This window comes from Ochlerotatus camptorhynchus, unplaced genomic scaffold, assembly GCF_037179485.1.
Source record: "Ochlerotatus camptorhynchus isolate MF236.1 unplaced genomic scaffold, CSIRO-AGI_Acam_v1.1 ptg000070l, whole genome shotgun sequence".
Classification (NCBI taxonomy): Eukaryota; Metazoa; Arthropoda; class Insecta; order Diptera; family Culicidae; genus Ochlerotatus; species Ochlerotatus camptorhynchus.
Window position 1 is genome coordinate 5304131 of NW_027040560.1, and position 15302 is coordinate 5319432.

The 15302-nt window shown below is 40.7% G+C and overlaps 1 protein-coding gene across 2 annotated transcripts in view; it reads right to left on the reverse strand.

Moving 5' to 3' along the window:
* Positions 1-6420: 6420 nt before the first annotated feature.
* LOC135697468 (tubulin beta chain-like) overlaps positions 6421-15302 on the reverse strand; it is a 56751-nt gene continuing 47869 nt past the window's right edge. Inside the window, exon 6 of one of the 2 annotated variants that reach the window (XM_065217210.1) lies at positions 6421-6889. In XM_065217210.1, the coding sequence (XP_065073282.1) occupies positions 6495-6889 (395 nt within the window). In that variant the 3' untranslated portion in view covers positions 6421-6494. The remainder of the gene's footprint in view (positions 6890-15302) is intronic. The other variant, XM_065217211.1, reaches the window with a different exon arrangement.

Sequence of the window (15302 nt, forward strand, 5' to 3'; positions counted from 1 at the left end):
TTATAACGTTTAATCGTCTTTCTCTATATAGAGAATCATTGTTTTCCAATCAATGCTTTTCTCTCTGGCTCGCACTTCTTCGATGGATTTCGATTTAGTTGTATAGCATAAGCGTGTACGTGTGCATTAGAATATACTGACAACGGAGTTGCAGCGCATTGGAAATTGGAGCTTACTACCAGATTTGTATTGCTTATTTGTACAGTAATTACTATTTAGCATTGCTAGCTTGTTCGCTGGTAAAGCGTCAAGCGTGAAGTAAGGGGCACGGTAGCTCAAAAATGTGAATGTTTTATGGATTCTGTACCCGTCTTAGGCCGCGGTGCGACGCGACCAATTCAAGAGAATCTTATTATTTTTTATTAACGTTGCGTATGCGTAGAATTTAATGAAGGCATAAGCGCTTTTTCGTAGCTTTTTTGTCTCCAGGTTTAGAAGATCATCGGTAGTAGAGGCTTATTCTTGTGTAAAGGGCACCACCGTGGAGTTTGAGTTTGAATAAATCCCAGGTCATATTATATTATTATTATATATTCAATGAAAAATATTTAAAACAGGATCAAACCACAACTGGAAGAAGCAACGTAACATTGTTTGATTTTCTCTAATGTATGTTCAACGTTTATATGACAGAGCAATTATCCATTTTATTTTTCCATTCCCGGAGAGAAAATTACATTACTTGTTGATATATTTTATTGTATACTTATTGTGTTCGCGAGTCCTCCGTTTAGGCTGGATCTACTGATTTAAATCTTTAAGTTATTTTCAGCTCTTCGATGACGGAAATTTTTTAGAATAATATTATAATGGTTCACTTTTTCAGCCTTCGTTCAGGAAAATACAAAAACATTGTAATGCATTATAACAAGTGCAGGGAAACTGTTAACTGTCCAAATAACCTCGATTTTTCTGACTATTGATTCATTATTAAAGTTTACGAATATTTTTAAAAGCATTCCATATTGCGTTTAACAACGGGGTAAGTCACTCTGCCACCTTGTGCTAAACACATTCCGAAATGCGTCGCGTGCCAGCATCCGTCCGGCTCCCTGCCGGAAGGAATCCACCTGGCCTGCGGTCCGCTTTACGAGTTGGGCTACGATGAAAGCATAGCGCGAGCGCGTTTGATCTTTAAGGATATGCTCCCGATCCGGAGGAGATCATTATCGGCGACAAACACGCCGGTGCTGCCGACCAAGCGCTGGAAGTCGTGGCCAGTGCCGAAGAAAGTGACAAGGTGGAAAGCGCTCGGGAGTGTCAGGAAAGTGATGCGAGCTCAGAACCAGCTGCCGTCACAGCACCGGGCATTTCCGACGCCCAGGAAGCAAAAGAGGACTCGATCGACAATGCCGAAGAATGCCTGCAGCAAAAATAATCAAACATTTGCACTCTTTTGCTTGCTTAATTTATTCCAACTGTGTTGATATTTTTATTTAATGTGTGTACGTGTGTAAAATCGCAGCGCTGACGTTTTATCATAGTAAAGGGTGATACGGTCAAAATTTGGTCAATATCAACTTGACGTATTTCTTTCAATTTTGCATTTAAAAAACCTGAACACCCCTCATTTTGAAGGTGTGTGTGTGTAGAATGTTGCTCCTATTTTGATTTTGGAATTCACTCTTCAGTTGTCAAAATGCCGTCCAAACAAGAAGAGCAGCGTATCAAAATTTTGCTCGCGCATCGCGAAAATCCGAGCTACTCGCACGCAAAGTTGGCAAAATCGCTAAAAGTTGCCAAATCAACCGTTACAAATGTAATTAAAGTGTTTGGGGAACGTTTGTCGACAGCCAGGAAGTCTGGATCGGGGGGAAATCGAAAACCGGAAGCCGCTGAGACGACAAAGAGAGTTGCCGGTAGTTTCAAGCGAAACCCTAACCTCTCTCTCCGAGATGCCGCAAATAAGCTGGGTGTATCGTCTACAACCGTGCATCGAGCCAAAAAACTAGCCGGACTATCGACTTACAAGAAGGTAGTGACTCCAAATCGCGATGATAAACAAAATACGACGGCCAAAGCGCGATCCCGGAGGCTGTACACGACGATGCTGACGAAGTTTGACTGCGTGGTAATGGACGACGAAACCTACGTCAAAGCCGACTACAAGCAGCTTCCGGGACAGGAGTTTTATACGGCAAAAGGAAGGGGAAAGGTAGCAGATGTTTTCAAGCACATGAAACTGTCAAAGTTCGCAAAGAAATATCTGGTTTGGCAAGCCATCTGTACCTGTGGCTTGAAAAGCAGCATTTTCATAGCTTCCGGGACTGTCAACCAAGAAATTTACGTGAAAGAGTGTTTGAATAAACGTCTGCTGCCTTTCCTGAAGAAACACGGTTGTTCCGTACTGTTTTGGCCGGATTTGGCATCTTGCCATTACGGTAAAAAGGCCATGGAGTGGTACGCCGCCAACAACGTGCAGGTGGTTCCCAAGGACAAGAACCCTCCCAACACGCCAGAGCTCCGCCCAATTGAGAAATACTGGGCTATTGTCAAGCGGAACCTAAAGAAGACCAAAAAAACTGCTAAGGGCGAGCAGCAGTTCAAGGCAAACTGGCTTTCTGCGGCGAAGAAGGTGGACAAGGTGGCTGTACAAAATCTGATGGCAGGGGTCAAGCGTAAGGCCCGGCAATTCGGATTTGGAAAAGCGGAAGCCTAACTGAATATTTTTCCTGAATTTTATACTAATTGAACTTGAAAAAGAAATTTAATTTGATTTTTTAAATAAACGATTTCACCGATTTACACGCGTTTTCCCTTGACCAAATTTTGACCGTATCACCCTTTATTTAGAGGAAATAAATTACTACATCTTCTGCTTAAACTGATGCAATAGTTATTTTTTAAAGCACTCGGTAGCCTAAACACAAAAATGCTTTTAAAGTGAAATGTTCCGTTTTTTCCGATATGGACACTCGAAATGCCTTACATCATCTTTAGGGTCTCTATTGCTGCAATGATGACTCCCGCAATTGGGGATGATGATTCAACGTCAAGCTCAACATTATAAAAGCAGACCATTTCAGCCTCTAATGAGCTAGATTATCCTTAACTATATGAAGAAATGAGCGGATAATAATCATCCAGTCAATGATTGCCCGATGGTTGTATAAAGATATTCCTTTCTAATTTAGTAGTCAAACCATATACGCGTTGTTGTGTTGTTCTCTGGCTTGGTCCACGTTCCATGATCCACGTTCATCCGTATCGCAGCACGTTCGGCAGGAGTACATAGTCTGAAAATTTATTGTTTTTTGTTATCCTTTCTCCAATCAACAGCAAACACATCGCATTGGAATCAGCTGTGATAGATGTAGTGGTTGCCAGAAAACTTTATTTTTCACTCAACGTTTTGAAAACTATGTTGACACGCTGAAACACCTTCCGACACCCAAAAACACCGAAGAAACACTGTAAGCACGGACACAAGGTGGCAGAGTGACTTACCCCCTGGGCGCAGTGGTTCCTCGTGTGCGTTCTATAGTTTCTAAAAGTAGCCAGAATGTTGTGTTGGAACCTTATATGCGCTTTATGGAACTTGAAAGTGGGTTTTATCGTTGAATGCAGAATTTTTGGTTGCTTGGGAAGAAAGTACTGTCGGAACTTTATTTGAACTTTATGGAACTTGAAAGTTCTGTCGGAACTTTATTTGAACTTTATGGAACTTGAAAGTGAGTTTTATCGTTGAATGCGGAACTTTTGGTTACTTGGGTGTGCATGATCCTGGGGAGTTATTTCCAGAACCGGGTTCTGGTCTACGAGACAGACATGGGGCATAGATCGATTAAGATCACAGTGGGAGTTCCACAAGGCTCCATGCTTGGTCCAACGATCTGGAACGGGATGTACAACAGCGTGATAACGCTGAAGCTGCCCAAAGGAGTTGAGATCGTTGGCTTCGCGGACGACGTCGTCTTGACGGTAACAGGCGAGACGCTGGAATAGGTGGAAGTTTTGTCTACCGAGGCGATCGACATGACTGGATGCAAGGAGCGAAGCTGCAGATAGCCCACAAAAAAACGGAAGTGATGTTGGTCAGTAACTGTAAAGTGGTACAGCGGGCAGTAATCACCGTCGGGCAGCACTCCATAGCCTCTAAGCGTGTGTTGAAATACTTGGGAGTGATGATCGATGACCGGCTAAGCTTCAACAACCACGTCGAATATGCCTGTAAGAAGGCTTCGAAGGCCATCAACGCGATAGCTAGAATAATGCCGAACAACGCTGGTCCCAGCAGTAGCAAGAGGCGTCTTCTGGCCAGTGTGTCGTCGTCGATACTGAGGTATGGAGGTCCAGCCTGGGTTGCAGCGCTGGAAACGAAGCAGAACCAAAGGAAACTGAGCAGTACGTTCCGGCTCATGGCCATTCGAGTGCATATGAAGCAGTATGCGTTATCGTCGGAATGATCCCTATCGGCATCACCCTGGTGGAGGACAGCGAGTGCTACAGGCGGAGAGAAGCCGGAAGAGTACGGAAAGTTGTGAGAGCGGCGGAGAACGGTAGATGGACACATCGACTAATACCGATTCTTTCGACCTGGGTGAACAGAAAACACGGAGAAGTCAACTTCCACTTAACGTCAGTTCCTGTCTGGCCAAGGCTGCTTCAGAAAATACCTGTATCGGTTCGGACCCTTTGTTCGGAGTGTGGAAACGTCAATGAAACGCCGGAGCATGTGGTTTTCGACTGTCCAAGGTTCGAGACAGTGCGAAGGGAGATGCCCGTCCTTAACGTGGAGAATGTCGTCGATGAAATGTGTCGAGAGGAACTTGGAATGCCGTCAACAGACCAGTCACGCAGATTACGTCGGAGCTGCAGAGTACGACAAGTGCATGAGCACAGCCACCCCCCGAAGTAGTCACAGTGGTCCCGGGGGGGATACAGTCAGACGAGAGAGGGTAAGGAATGGGTTTCAGTGGAGCTGCACTAGGTAACTAGTGGATACCACATCGTGCCAACTACACTACAGGCCAGGCTTCTTGAAACTTTCCTAAATCTTACTATAAAAAAACAAAACACACACACACACACACGCACACTAAAATGGCCAGGCCTACTGTGCAGCATTTAAGAGGCAAGGTGATTCATAAAACATCGGGCCTATTTAAATCGAAGATTTAAACACGATGCTTCAGAATCCAATCAATGGATTAAACGTGGACATCTCGTACCGTACGTTCCGGTTTTGTTAATTATGGTTGGTTGGTCGTTGAAAGCATCTGAGCTAGAAAAGCTTTTTTTTTATCTAGTTCGTTTATTTGGAAGGCTCAATCGCGTTAGCTTTACGGAGCCGATAATTCATTGTTCACTGTGTGTAACAAAATTCACTTAATTCTTACTCGCGGCTTACTCGAGGTTAGAAGGGTACATTTTCGAAGGATAGGATCAGGGGAGGAGCTTGGGGTAGGGTTTCGTTGTCTCATCAGAGCGTCAACTAGAAAAGCTAACTGATGCTCCATTTTACTCTGAAGGTTGGGACATAAGCATTATTGTTCTGACCTTTTATGGGTTATGGCTATAGTGCCATTACTCGCTTTCTGAGAGAGGGAAAGGTAGAGAAGAACAAAGGCAAATGGATCATATAGGGCAAACGGCTCTTGTGTTGGCCTAAGGATCTAAGACTGGACCAATAACTGGACCCAAACTAGGGGCATTTAGGCCGACGTTAGATCCATTTCCCCTATATACTCTATGAACTTAACCAATATTTATGATTTTAAATATACAAAATAAAAATTCATAACGGGGGTGGTCACTACCCGAGTCTTGCCACTGTTAACTAAACATAAAAAGTAACAAGGACTCAAATGTGTTGCTTTGATTACTGAAAAATCTTGTTCCCCTGGTTTGAAGTTGCCATGACTAGGGTTCGGTGGTAGATCGCATACCAGTAACGCACCACGAAAAGGTGATCTACCAGGGTTACTGGTTTGAAACGCTAAAATGGACAGACGGGAACGAACTCACCAGGTTTAGCCAATTGAACCTAAAGGCAGCGAAGACCAACATGAACTATTCCGATTTGAGGTAAAGCTTGCACGGAATGTCTTCCCTCGATTTGAGATAAAAGATGTTCGGATGTAGTCGATTTTTGATGTGCATGGACAAGCCTTCTCGAGGCCAATAGTCAAGTTCAGGAGGTTCTACTTGGCTTTGCAACAGTTTGTTAGCGGACGTAGAACTAGATATAATGAGATGCAGCTCTCGCAAGACTTATTTTATCTTAAAGAACTGGTTTTTACCAGATCATCAACCGATTATAGCAAAAAAAAAAAAAATCCACGGGAAAAAAACGAACCTCACGGTTCGATCCATAAAACAAGTTTCACAATTTCTTTTCTAAAATGGCAAATATTTATTTCACAAAAAAAGATCCAACATTATCTTTTACATTTACTGTATTAATAATCGTCTTATGCATAAATTCTGTTTGTAAATATGGAACACATTTTCCGAAAAGGCAACAAACAGCGGCCCACCAGTCGTGCTAGGGCCTACTCCACCGTTTGTTCACCTTCTTCCACGATAATCTCCTCGTTATCCTCGTACTCTTCAGCCGACGCATCCTGATACTGTTGGTACTCGGAGATCAAATCGTTCATATTGGACTCCGCCTCGGTGAACTCCATCTCATCCATGCCTTCGCCTGTGTACCAGTGGAGGAAAGCCTTCCGTCTGAACATGGCCGTAAACTGTTCGGAGATACGTTTGAAGATCTCCTGAATCGCCGTCGTATTGCCGATGAACGTTGCCGACATCTTCAGGCCACGTGGAGCGATATCGCACACAGCCACCTTCACATTGTTCGGAATCCATTCCACGAAGTAGCTGCTATTCTTGCTCTGGATGTTCAGCATCTGCTGATCGACTTCCTTCATCGACATGACACCTGCAAAAGGAACGAAAGGTATAAAGGAATGTGCATTAGTATTGTGTTTGTTAATCTGCTAATTAGAATTGAATAACACATTCATTATCTCCCCATAGTCAGTGTAATTAAAGGCAGTTTAGCTGGAGCTCTAGGTCCACAGAGTTTAACTGAAATTTGAGTTCTGTGTAATTAGTTTCGTTAAAAATGCGGTAACTTATGTTCAGGCATGGAAAATCATTTACATTGATTTCGTACATTCATTTACATTCATTTGCTTCCAATTTTTTCCATCAACAGAATCCCATAAAATAATGTATGAAGCTTTTGTAGGTTTTGATGCTAGCTACAACTTTTGTCAAGTGCCGATGACGGCACTTTTTCACCCCTCCCGATGCATTACGTTACGACCTGGACACCAACCGACAATTACAATGGACTATAGGACCTTAGTCAGCATATTCCACATATAAATGAGATAAATTCTCTAGGTACTTCTCTGACCATATTGTGTCTAAGGAGCTCACCCCATAGAGATCTCCTAGTACCAGTGTTGTTCCACTTATGATAAAAAAATATCGATTTGCTCTCACAATAGATCCGTTATCACTAGTGATATGCAATGGTAACTCACTCAACACATCAATCGTTACAATCTCAAATGATAAAAAATATCGCTTGAATCATAATAAAAACTAACGTGAGATTTTCTGTCACTCTACTTATAACACTCACATGCACACGGATTCTATGTGCCTCACATGCTGATATCAATAGCTTTGCACATCATAGTTCACTTTTCTACAATATTCTACTTTATCGACTACTACTTTACCGACTCAAAAATTAAATCGAACAATATATAAACAAAGCTGAGGGCAGAACATATACACATGTCTTTTAATTAAAGGGTCTGATTTGGGAATTGATCCTGGGCTGTTGGGGTGGTGCTGCTGCAGTTGCCTTCGTTCGATCTCACTGGCCCATGGTTGTTCTCATATATGGGGCTGGTTGATAAGTATGAAGTCACAACTCATGTTTTCAATGTTTACCTTGCAGAACAAGCATTTCACATCGCATTGAAATGCAAAACACTTCAAATCCATCTGTTTTGAACAGTAGTGCGATTCAATGTGCAATACACTTGAACTGATAGAGAAAGATTATCAACATTTCATAGTTTGAAACACAAGAAATCAACGTGTAGAACACATTGAACCATGGTGAAATAAACTTAAAATAAATGTGATTGTGCATATGAAATATCAACATCGATCAGACGTGTGGAATTTTTTGAGTGTACGAAGATGACGATATAAGCGTACACTGAAACAAATCGACATATACCGTTTATTGGATCCATCTTATAACATAGCAATGTCAGCATATTTATTCATTCTATGTGATGATTGATAGATTCCATTGGATTATCACTTAAAAACTATGACTGCGATATAGAATGATTTCTATCGTAATTTCACATACTTAGTACTTGATAATACTTTGCTTCGAACGTGGTTAGCGAAGGTAAGAAGTATATGAATATTGTCTGATATATTTCATGGTGAAAAACTGTTGATATGTCATGGGTGGGAACAGACATCTAGAAACTAATGGAAAATCATATAAGTTTGCACTATGAGAAAATTCAGTAAAATATACCTGTTTTCATGATGAATATTGCTCACTAAAATATATATCTTATAAGATAATCATGTATATTTTAGTGGAGTTGCTTTTACTGATTTTTGACGTTTGTTGATATGTCGTGTGTAAATAGACATGTAGAAACTATTGGACTGTCATTTAACTTTGCAGTATAGGAAAACATGTATATCTCATTGTAATAGCTTGCTTTGATTTTTGACGTTTAAAGATTGTAAACAGATCTATCCCAATCATTAAATAGTCATATAGAAATGCCTTTTAAGAAATCCAACAGCAAGCATTTGTTTTTGCATGTTTTTCTGGGATGAATATCGCTCCCAATAAAATACATCTTACATGATTGTTCTTTATAAATTATTGAAACAATTTTCAACGATGTTAACGTACACTCATTCATATGATAATTGGTTCCAGAAAAGAATGTATTGAGATTGAAAAAAAAAATGATTCTACTGTAATATTTACTTTGCTATGATTCTAATTGTAAGCCTTCTACACGGCTAATTCAGATTCCAGCCCTAAGTAGTACTCGAACTTATAATTTAGTCGTTGATTTATTGCACACAGGTGCATTAAGAAAGATTTGAACAAACCACACCACCGAAACGGAACATAAATTTGTCAGTGCTATTTGTCTTCACTCTAGCAAAACGAGCATAAAGTTGCACTACATTCCATGTCGGGAGAGCTGTTCTTACTTCATGCTATTTGAACGAGCTCAATCTTGAAGTCAGCCGTGGCCCAGTGGAATCGAGCACAGACACCGAAAGCATCACACCTCAACAGATCTTGATCGAATCCCAAATCAGCTACAATAAAAAAGGCACAACTGTGAAAGCTCCCACTGCCTGATGTTTATTTTTGGATTTATTTTTAGAAATCGATTAAATATATGTGTCAAAAGAAGAAGTAAATTTCATGTTATTTTCACATAAACTTTACTTCGATTGATTTATGACACATATATTATATTGTGGTGAAAAGTGTAGCTTATGCTTATGGGCTTCAAATCCATTTCAGTTAATAATTATAATTTGATCGATTTTCATTTATCATACGACGATCATATAAAAGTTACCAAATTATCAGCATTGTAAATGTATCAGATATTCATATAGAATTTACCTGACACATTTTCAATCATATCATTTTCAATGGATTATCTTATAGCGCAAATTTATTAGACTTCCACATAACAGGAATATGTCAAATTCGTTCAGTGTAGTTGCGCGGGGCAAAAAGAGATTATGGGTCTACAGATGTCACTACAGTGAGGGGTGGTGTACGCCAGGTAATACAACAACGTCTACTAACAATGTCGCTCAAAGTACCATACTTGCATTTTACGGAAACCCATAAAGATGCTAACATTAGCTTTAGCTCATTTGCAGCCTTACGGCCAAAAAAAAAATTAAACTTCTTAGTAAATCAGGATTCCATAATGTTTGTGTATGTACAATTCACGAAAATGTAAATCTAATGTTGAACCGCCTGAAAAAAAGATCGAATATTGTGTGATCGCACAATAGAGCTAATATACTATAGAGGAAGAACCCAACAAACAATTTTAGCTGCAGCTTAGCTTATACAGGCAAAAATTAGCTGCATAAGACACATTTCGGCTGTATAAGCTAATCTGCAGCTAAAATTGTTTGTTGGGAATAGCGCTGGTGTTCTCTTTGTTCCGATGTTGAATAATACCGGGTATAGAACTGTCAAACTGCATAGTTTTTTCTCGTTTTGACAGTTGTGTCCCTATTGAATGTAAGGAAAAGATGTTTCGACAACGACGGCAGCGCTATTCTTCCTCTATAGTTTATTAGCTCTATTGATCGCACTATTTTCGTTTGTCCACAATTCGAATTGTCAAACGAGCGATTCGAACTTTCAAACCAAGGGGGGGAGGTGGCTGTCAGATACGAACAATCGTCGCCTACCTCGCATAACTGGTTCCATAAGAAACCTACAGGGTTTGTTTACGTTTGGAACTAATTTTATGCAAGAATTATCATAAGGCTGATTTGACACTGGGTACTGCGGACTCACTTAATGTGCTTGCCACTTGGGAGTCAGTCAGAACTGTCAAACGGGAGCCAAAAATTCAGAAGCAACAAACTCAGTTACTGTTCTTACCTCTCGTCAAGCATTGCAATCTCATAAAAATGATTCATACTTTTTCATAACACATTATTAATTGTAAGCTCAAAGACAAAAACCAACAGGCTCAATGATGAAAGTATAAAAACCATGACTCAGCTGTGTTTTCAATTACAGTAAAACATACTTTGGCGAAACAAAACAATTTTAAACTTGAAGAAATTTTCAAGCAGTTTTCCATTGGCTGGCAAAATGAAATCGATTTACTCCGCAGTACTCAGATTTGACAGCACGTCCCATCCCAGTTTCAAACGGGCGATAAGATCTGTCAAACGAGGTGAGACGGAAAACCAAGGCAATATAAATTATACGTGGGTTCGTGTCCTTGCTCATGGTATGACGAGATCGTATGAGTAGATGTCGGTAGTGTTTAACGTATTTTAAATATGGCGTCTTGGGCACAAATTCGAAAGTAGCTTGTATGAGCTGTCATGTCGGTTCGTCGGTGTTGTTACGATACGTCATTATCTGAAACAAAATTATTGGAAAGGTGGAAGAGAAACAAATATTAGAAGTGTCATTTGAACAGTGGACTACGGCTGATAGGTGTAATATTGAGTTTAAAACTTTGCCTTCCGAAGATTTTTCATTTTTCTTTAAGGAAAAGTTAGGCAAATTAATATATCATGATTTTATAAAAAAATAAGCAGGCAGAATTCTTCAAATCAAAAAAACCAACACTAGAAGATGGAGAAGTCGTTGTTATTTGCGACTTTTCTTAAAAACTATATATTTGTCCAAAAGCTATCATTGGAATAATTCTCAATGTACAATTCATGCATTTGTAGCTTATTTTCATGCTAATGGTACATTAAATCACTTTAGTTTTGTGGTCATTTCGGTTATTTCAAAGCATGACACAGTAGCAGTTCAGTTGTTTATCTCAAAATTATTAAAAAATTTAAAGTCGCAAATAACTGTTCAAAAGTGTATTTTTATGTCAAATAGAGCAGCATCGCAATACAAAAACATTAAAAAATGTGCTAGCCTTTGTGGAGTTAAAGATAAGCATAAGCCACTATTCGGTGGTGGCCGAAGTTGGCTCATCCGTCAACCGATTCCAAGCTTCCCGAGCTGAGATCAGTTCCAACACTGTGTCGACTCCACTGTCGACGACGGTGTCCTTCCGAAGACGCCCGAAGGCGTTGACCGGTGTCTGCGTTCGATATCCCGGGCCAGGGAACAACACGTGCCAGTATCCAGACAGGTGAGCAATACTCTGAACCTTGACAGATCTGCACAAAGACCTTATAAGACTCCGTAACACCATCCGAAGGCAGTACCAACGCTCTGGTCTGCCTGTCCTTAAGACACACTGTAATCACCTAACAAAAACCATCCAAGCCACTGACCCCACTGGATTGCTACGGAAACCCAGTGGTTCATCTGATAACCCCTGAAGGGAAAGCTGCCGCGATAGGTTAACACTATGTCAGCTCGCATAATCTCGGAAAAAACATCGTCAGCCCTCACGAAGCTGAGGTTGCTGAAAACGCAACAAACCTCCATCAGATTCCTAATATTTTTCCCGAGGAATCCGTTATTTCGGCTGACGAACTGTTGGCTTATATCAAATCATCTAAAAACATGATGGCCCCAGGTTTCGACAACATCCTGAATCTGGAACTCAAACACTTGAGTTCCACATTCTACAACCATCTGGCACTGATTTTCAATATGTGCCTCCGACTTGGCTACTTCCCCTCGTGCTGGAAGTCAGCTAAAGTCATACCCATCCGGAAACCTGGGAAGGATCCGTCCTCTCCTTCAAGTTATCGACCAATCAGCCTTCTCTCAGGGTTACCAAAACTGATTGTAAGAGCAGTCTACCACTGGATCCTAACATCTGCCGAAGAAAACAACTCGAGGAACAGTTTGGTTTTCGGAAAGGTCGTTCGACCGTCCACCAGCTGACTCTAGTAACAAACATTCTCAGACGGCACAAGTCTGTTTTGAAAACATCTGCCATGGCGATGTTGGACGTTGAAAAAGCGTTCGACAATGTCTGGCATGATGGCCTGTTGTTCAAATTACAGCACTACGGTCTTCCAATCTTCCTAGTGAAGATAATTAACAACTATCTATCGAACAGGCCGTTCCGAGTCTCCCTGAATGGCATCACATCGGATGCTTTCAACATCGGAGCTGAGGTTCCACAAGGAAGCATCTTTGGCCCCATTCTATTCAACCTGTTCACCTCCGATATGCCGGCTCTCCCTGATGGTGCATCGTTGTCTCTGTTCACACATGATACATCCATCGCCTACAAGAGTAGGGTCATCGGAGCTCTGACTGCCAAACTTCAGAGAGGCCTGTACGTCCTGTCTGAATAGTTCAACAGCTGGAAGATCCGTATCAACGCGGCAAAGACCCAGGTTAATCTTTCCACATTTTAAATCTCCCAGACTTGTTCCGTCGGTGAATAATAAGATCTGCCTCAACGGCACGGTGGTGGAATGGTCGAGGTAGTCTACCTCGAGGGGAGCGACACATCTAAATATCAAGTTTAGATGCTCAACAAATCTCACACTAGCGAATCAATCTTCGAAAAATCTTCTTTCATTTGTCGCATCTACTTGCATCGAGCATCATCTTTTTGCAGGAAATCTTCAGAATCGTCATCAATTTTCTTTCTATCTACTCAGCGTGCGTGCAGCTACCAACAGCAAAACACAATCTTTTCTGCATCGTAGACAGATTCGTCCCCCTCGGTCTACCTTAGCTTATCACTAGACAGCAAGTTGATTTTCAGGGAGCACGTTGGCAAAACCAAAACCAAGTGTAGCATCTTGATAAGATCACTGTATCCACTCATCAACAGGAGGTCTACTCTATCCCTGAAAAATAAGCTTGCTGTCTACAAACAAATCATCCTTCCCGTAATAGAATACGGGATGCCAATCTGGGTGAGTTGTGCCCAATGCCATCACCTTAAACTCCAAAGGATCCAGAACAAGATTCTTAGGATGGTCCTAAACAGTCCCCCACGGACTAGAAATTCTGAGATCCACCACCTGGCTGGAATTCAGACATTAGAAGAACGGAGAGTATTCATCCTGGAGAGGTTCAGAGACACCTGTCTGAGATCAAATCATCAGATCATCCGTGATCTAGCACCCCAATTAACAATTCAGTAACCATTTGGCATCCACTCTGATTTATGATGGCAATGAACAATCCATTTAGTATAAGTATAGCATTTCAGAGTGTAAAACATTCCTGCTTAGTAATTCAGCTTTTTGCTGTTTTAAAAACCTTTTATAGTCTGGCAAGAAAGTCAAAAACTATCTTGTTTTAAAAATAAATTTAAAACAGTTCTCAATCCCTCCTTAAAACTGCTCTGTAATTCAAGCATAAACGTCATTAACAATTGTTTATTAATGTCTTGATAAAATACTCTATACACGTGTTCTATCATTATAAAAGCAACCATAAAACCATTAGGATTTGCATTAGAGCAAAAAGCATTTATTGTTGCTTTTTAGGATTTTTTAAGTGCATCATAAACTCCCTAATTACAGCGAGGGGGACGACTCTATCTACGATGCAGAAAAAATTGTGTTATGCTGTGGCTAGCTGCACGCACGCTGAGTAGATAGAAAGAAGATTGTTGACGATTCTGAAGATTTCCTGCAAGAAGATGATGCGCGAGGCAAGTAGATGCGACAAATGAAAGAAGATTTTTCGAAGATTGATTCGCTAGTGTGAGATTTGTTGAGCATCTAAACTTGAGATTTAGATGTGTCGCCCCCCTCGAATTACAGCTTAAAAGATGGTTCCTCATAAAATGAAAATTTATGACAAGGAAATCTCGAAGGATGGACGAAGTAGGATGAAAAATTCATGTCGATTTCAGCAAAATTTACTTCTTTAGAAGAACCAGCACACCATCAAGGACTGACCATCTGGCCGAGAAGAGTAAAGTGAGAATGGCCCTCGAATTCATAAAACATTTTCGACAGTTGAAAAACATACCAGCCTTCTCCAGATTTTGCGAAAAGATGACAATCAAAATAACTACCTACAGAAAACCACTGAAACTGTTTGTTAGCGGAGGCTAGCTGGTTTCCGATCCATAGAAGCGTTTTTTTTAATTCAAGCGTACATCCCTGCATCGTTGGATGGTGCACTCCTCCATCCGGAAGGGGATCTTTTTGGGGAACGATTGCGCTTCTAGCTGTTCGAAATACGAAATGTTGCAAAACAGTATCGAAAACTATTTGAGTAACTGCTCCCAATCCATCGGAAGAAAACCGCCTACTGAGAATCCTGGACCTCACAGCGCAACTATCGAAAGATAAACAAACTTTGACGTTTAACTTTTTGCAGGCAACTTTGCCTCCATAAATGGATCAAGCAAAATGGCTTTAGATAAATACAATTCAGCCTGCAAGTTTTCTTCATAAAAGCCATTTTAAAACCTTATGAATTTGTTAAGGATTTCTTGAAAGCAAAACAACTTTTTCACAAATGATTAATGAAAATCAACTTTTTTGCCACCGCCATGTTACAATTAGTTTGCTTGTTTTTTACAATCGTCGATTTTCAATCTATATTTCCTTGAATTTAACTATATTTCGGTAAATTTAGCAATAAGCAAACATTTTAA